This window comes from Camellia sinensis, chromosome 3 (assembly GCF_055761805.1).
Source record: "Camellia sinensis isolate YWXY chromosome 3, ASM5576180v1, whole genome shotgun sequence".
Classification (NCBI taxonomy): domain Eukaryota; kingdom Viridiplantae; phylum Streptophyta; class Magnoliopsida; order Ericales; family Theaceae; genus Camellia; species Camellia sinensis.
Genome location: NC_138963.1, coordinates 113,318,627 through 113,324,626, shown reverse-complemented (window position 1 = coordinate 113,324,626; position 6,000 = coordinate 113,318,627). Strand labels below are relative to the sequence as shown.

General features: G+C 32.6%; 1 protein-coding gene across 3 annotated transcripts in view; it reads left to right on the top strand.

The window, feature by feature from the left end:
* The first annotated feature begins 1,424 nt into the window (after positions 1-1,424).
* LOC114293947 (uncharacterized) overlaps positions 1,425-6,000 on the top strand; it is a 36,345-nt gene continuing 31,769 nt past the window's right edge. The window contains exon 1 of one of the 3 annotated variants that reach the window (XM_082920550.1): positions 1,425-1,816. In XM_082920550.1, coding sequence (XP_082776676.1) covers positions 1,641-1,816 — 176 coding nt within the window. In that variant the 5' untranslated portion in view covers positions 1,425-1,640. The remainder of the gene's footprint in view (positions 1,817-6,000) is intronic. The other 2 variants (XM_082920551.1, XR_014364420.1) reach the window with 2 other exon arrangements.

Below are 6,000 nucleotides of genomic sequence, written 5' to 3'. Positions count from 1 at the left end.
AATTTCTCTGGATGGAAATTTCTTTGGGTTGAAATTTCTCTGGACAGAATTTCTCTAGAGCAGAATTTCTCTGGATCAAATTGAGGGACCTTAGATATTATGAAAATATTAAATGTCCTTTATACTTTAAAGTCTTAATACCAGGTACCCTAAAAAAAAAAACCCTTATAAATTTCCAAACTCCAAAATTATTTTTAAAATATACAATAAAATAAACCAAAAAGATTTCTAAACTCTCTAATTTTTTTTATTTTTTTTTAAAAATCACTCTTTCAAAAAAAACCAAACACACCCACTATGTTTGTCAAAAGAGATGTTAATATTTTTTTTTAAGATTAATGGCAGGGACTCAATATTTTTAAATATTTTGTATGAGCGTGTAATCATATGAACTTGTAGTGTTTCATACATGTGAAATATTTTTTTCATTTTTTACTTTATCCGGCAACGATTGGTAACATCAGTGTAACAAAATTCCAATGAGGACAGCAGGGTTGTCTCTCTTTCCATGGCGACGTTGCAGCAACATCCACATGTCTTGAACACCAACCACCATTGAAACAGAGCCGGTCCTAGTCTAAGGTGAGTAAGACTCGTGCCTTTTTAGATATCAAATTTTGACCAAAAAATAGGACTTCTAAATTTAATAAAATGTTTTCGGGCTAATATTTGTTTTTTTTTGGGGTTTAGGATTAATTTAAACGGCCTCAAAATATTTTATTAGATCCATATATGGTTTAGTTTATATTTATTTATAAGTATAGTTTGGAGCATATTTATTAAAATGAAAATATATATTAAAAAAAAATGTTTGAGCTCAAGAAGAATAATACATATAATATATAGGCCCTAATTTTTTTTTAATCTTCTTTATCTATTAGATTTTAGTAGAATAAATAATTTTACCTTAATTTTTTTACCCAAATCTTTATCAGTTTTAATTGAATATTTTTTTTCTAATTTTTTTGCTATAATATTGTTTCATTAAATTATTTTATTTATAATTTTAATAATTATATGTGCAAGTGAATTTTTTTTGTGGTTACAAACAAATAAAAAAAAAGTTATAACGTATCGTTTATCATTTTTTTGGATAAATTACACTGACACCGTGAGATTTATACTTATTATAGTTCACCCCTTCACATTTGGGAAATTACACTAACCCTGTTAATTTAATTTTATATATAATGATCATTACAGTGAGGGGAGGAACTGCTATGAAACTTTAAATCTCAGGGGACAATCTATAATGAAACTTTAAATCTCAAAAAAAAAATATAATTTCTAAAAAGTGAAGGGAGAAACTGTAATAAACATAAACCTCAGGGGTGTCAATGCAATTTACCTTTTTTTTTTTTTTTTTTTAAATTCAATGCAACGCCTCTATTTTCGAAATTCGCCTTTTAAGTCCTAAATCTCAGGCCGGCCCCGCATTCAAATGACTCACTGGAACAACCCCTTTTACTCGACTACTACCACTCACAATCGCCGAACAAGGCGCCTAGTACTAGTAATCTCCAAGAACAACAACGATGAAGCTTGGATGGAGAAGAATCTGAGCTTCGTAGACTCGGCAAAGGTATTCACAAAGACAGTGTTGAATTGAGTGGTCTCCGTAAAGTAAATCAGATGAACCCATGCACTACAGGCTTCGAGTCCAAGGCGATCGGTTCCACAAGGATTGGACCATCACGCAAGTGGTTCACAAGGTTTTGGAGCTCAATCATTGGCACGACATTCAAGGATTGCTCAATCGTTGGCTTGGAAGGTTTGCCAGAAACAACTTTCCTCTTCTTATCAGGGTAATCAAAAAGTATCACTCCTTTCTCTCTTTCTGTTTAACTTGAATAATTTTTATTTTTATTTTTATTTTTATTTAATTTAATTAATTAATTTATTTTTAACACTGTAAATATACAAATGCAGACATTTGGGAATTACTTAAAATAATTACATATATTGGTATTTGTATGCATATATACATATTTTATATCTAGGGATTCATATAATGGCAATTAGAAATGTAAGATTTGTGACCCAGCCCCTATTTGAAAGTATTGCCTGCTATGGCTCAGGTTTTACGGATTGGGGTTTCGGACTTCCAATGCTGTCTGATATTGACTGATATATGACTGTATCATTGATATGATATATATTTTGATACTGTTAGTTATTTGAAACCTTGAACCTAACAGCCTATCTCACGGGTTGCCTATTTGGGTTCCAAGCCCAAGAGGCGACTCCAAAATAGGAGTGTCAGGCACCATCTTCTAAGTCGATCCTGGACATCATTTGCATTGATGCCAATTGGAAAGGACCCTCTTGTTCTTAAGCGGGCAATTTAAAGGAGCATTTTTTTCCTCTTTGTATATATATATATAGAGAGAGAGAGAGATAGATGGTTAGATATGATAAACACATATACAGACGAATATTATGATAATTGGAAATTGTAGGATGGAAATTAGGTTGGTGATAAGAGCTGTTTTATGTTTTGATCGCTCTTATAGTAGTGAAATGGTCTCTGTGAAGACAGTAATCTTGTTTGTCTCTAAAATTTGGTGATTAGCACCACTTTTGGTCATGGGAAGATATAATGTTGTTACATTGTTGACTCTTCCTACTAGGTGCCAAAAGTTTTTGTGAAAAATTGTTAACTGGAAAGAAAGGAGAAACTTGGCTTTTAAAAAGCTCTTTGTGGGGTAGATCTATGTGATTTTTTATTATGTTTATTTGAAGCACTAAAGCACCATAAAATGGTGCCTACAGGTGAGTGAATATTCCAAGTTTTATCAAATTAATACAAATTTTAATGTTAACAATTGATTACTTGGTCCCTAGACGTTCGAAAACACAATCAATTATCCAATCAATCCATCAATTAAGTAGTTGTAATAAAAATAATTTGCCAGTTTCATCAAAATAGAAATCAATTAATCACAAGACTCTAGATTTGACATGGAAGCTTTATAGAAACCCCCATCCATAGGGAGAAAACAACGATCCCGACACCCAAAGTCGATCCACTATTGAATCTAATGGGTACAAAGACAAAGTTGAAGGAACGACTGCTTCTTAATCAAGTTTATCCATAATTGAGTCCACCACAAGCTTGAACGAGCTTGATCTATGCTCCAAAGCTGCCTTGACACATCAAGTACTGTAGATCCGAGTCTCATCATGAAGCTCCTTGATCCGATTTTCGTCTTCAACATCGCTGTTGCTCAAATGACCATGGTATTATAGGCATATGAAGTACATGGTGAAGGTTTAGATGTGTACTAATTCAATCTAGGTGAATTGAATGGTTTCAAATCATTTGAATTAAAGCTCTAGATTGAAATAGAAGTGAGATTCATCAATAGTCTTGATGAACAACTCGTGAAGCAACTATAGATAGAGAAAATAAATCTAAAGCTTCAATAATTGTGATGCTTAAAGAGCCGAAAATGATGAGTTTTAAATGTTGAAGGGCAAAATGGTTATAAATTTAGACCTCAAAACTCACTGCTAGTGCTTGAGCGCATGTCGAACGCTAAGTGAGCCCCTTGTCAAGTGCTAACCGAATGGGCTTCCAAGAGCCAGAGCCCAACCACTTGTAAAGTGCTGAGCAAGAAGGCTCAAGTGAAGCAAGGATAATGAAAAAAAATGGAAGTACAAAAAAAATAAAGTCCCAATGAACCCAAGATGGGTTGGTGAAAGTGCAAGTACGATTTGAAGTAGTGATGTACAAGGGTTCAGATGGATCTTACACCTGCTATCAACGAAACCAAGTATTGCATCACTTCTCAAAGAAGATCTTTCATGTGGTGAACTCAATCTTGCTAGCTCAACTAAAAATCCTTCCAACCCAAAGCCTCATAAGTACAAACTTCGGAGAATTTGTTCAACTGAAATTGCCAACTTAGCTAAAATGATCATAACATTATCAATTAAAAAACACGATGAAATGCTGCTTTTATGACTTCTATACAATTGTTTGCTAAGTTATAAAGTTTGAAATATTTAATTTCCAAGTAAAAAGAGGTCATATGAATTATTAGTATTGAAAGGGCATACGGTGTATTGAACAGTAGTTGTATGATTCTTAGCTTCACTCTTAGTTTTGTTGGTGTTTATAGATAGCAAAATCATTAAGTGGAGCATGGTTAGATCTCAACTTGTACAAGTATGACAGTCTTAGTTAAACCCCTTTTGTTTTTTGGTAATTTTCTTATATGCCTTAGGATTTCAAGTTTCTTAAAAAAAATAAAAATAAAAATAATCTTGTCTACATAAATGTATAACTTATCTTGATTGATTGTAAGTAATTTTGGCTTTTGGTTTTTGTTAGAGATAAGATTCACAACGTTAATCGTATATTTGGAGATTGGTATATGATGATATTCTTAAGAGATAAGAAATTTCAAAACAATCTTCTCTCTGTTGCTATAATTTTATAAATATGGTTGAATCCTTAAATTTGTTTAAGGTGAGTAAACATAGTGCTATTGACTTCCTCACGCGGATGTAGGCAATACAATCCAACCATATAAACCTTGTTTATTCTCTATTTCTCTATTTTCTTTTATTCTATATACTCCCTCCGTCCCAAAATATTGGTCCCTTTTGGGGAATCCAACTTTTTTTGGTAGTACACTTATTGGATTTGAAAAAAGTTAATTTTTCAAAATTACCCTTTTGATAGTACATTTTTTGGGAATATCAATGTCATAATTGTACTTTTTAAATTGTTTATTAATTTAAAAGAAGGGCAAAATAGGAAATTTACATTATTTTGTACTTGATTTATAAAGAGGGACTAATATTTTGGGACAATGAAAAATGGAATAAGGGACTAATATTTTGGGACGAAGGGAGTATTTCATTACTATTTTTATATTTCTACTTGGTACCAGAGTTGTCAATCTCGTCTTGTATAGGCCAGTACTTACCGTATTGGGAGAAAAACAAGATGCAATTAACCAAGTTCTGTTTCGCCTATAATCTTGCCCTAGTCCAGTGTGTTTTGGTCATACCGGAAAAATACTGGCCAAAAACATGAATCTCGTGGTATACCAGTACTTGACATACAAGATTTCTGTTATATAAAAAAAATAAAAAAAGAAAAGAAAAGAAAAAGAAGCAACTTGACATACAAGGTCTAACCTCTAAAACTTTTCCCTAGACTCCAAATATGCTTCAGCTGCTCACTGTTTACTGCGATCAACATTCAACCTTCATCAGCCGAAGAATCTCTAAATTTCGGCTTCAATGAAGCAGCCACGATTGAGTAGCCATAAAAATAAAAATAAAATAAAATAAAGGAAGTAGCAAGCTGGAAGAGTGAAGGATCATGGCTGTATTCCCATGGTTTCTTCCTCTCTCTCTACTTCTTCCTCTCAAACTCATATACAAAAAGAGTGTTTTTTCCCCTTCCTTTGTTGCTTGATTAAAATGAACAATGAAGAAGACCCATTGAAATGTGTATGGGTTTATGGGTCATAGACTAAGGGGGTTTACCATAATTTACCCGTATTATTATTATTGTTATTATTTTTTCAAATTGCTTCTGATGTGATTTTATCTTGCATATGTCCCTAGTAAAGAATTTAATTAGCAAAAGTGAATTAATAGAAAACAGTGCAACAAAGGTACAAAACCCTCATTGTATTTTACTTGGTGTAGGAAATAACTCAAATGGGTTCTATTGAACATAGCATTCATTTTTTTCCGCTGGATGAAGAGTCAGAAGAATTATTGTGCTTGAAGGGATATTTACAACATGATGATTAGGTTGCATGCCAGAGATAATCAAATAGACCAAGCACGCAGTTTGTTTTTGAGATGCAAGAGTGGAGGTATAGTTGAAGTGTAAAAGCATGGAAAACTTTAATTAGGGCTAGAGAGAAAATGAGAGAGAAGGAAGAAGGAGAAGACTGTATATATTATTAAACGTATGCTTCTTGGTTCCTTTCATAAACCTAAAAATATCAGCAAATATAGAGAATACAATAT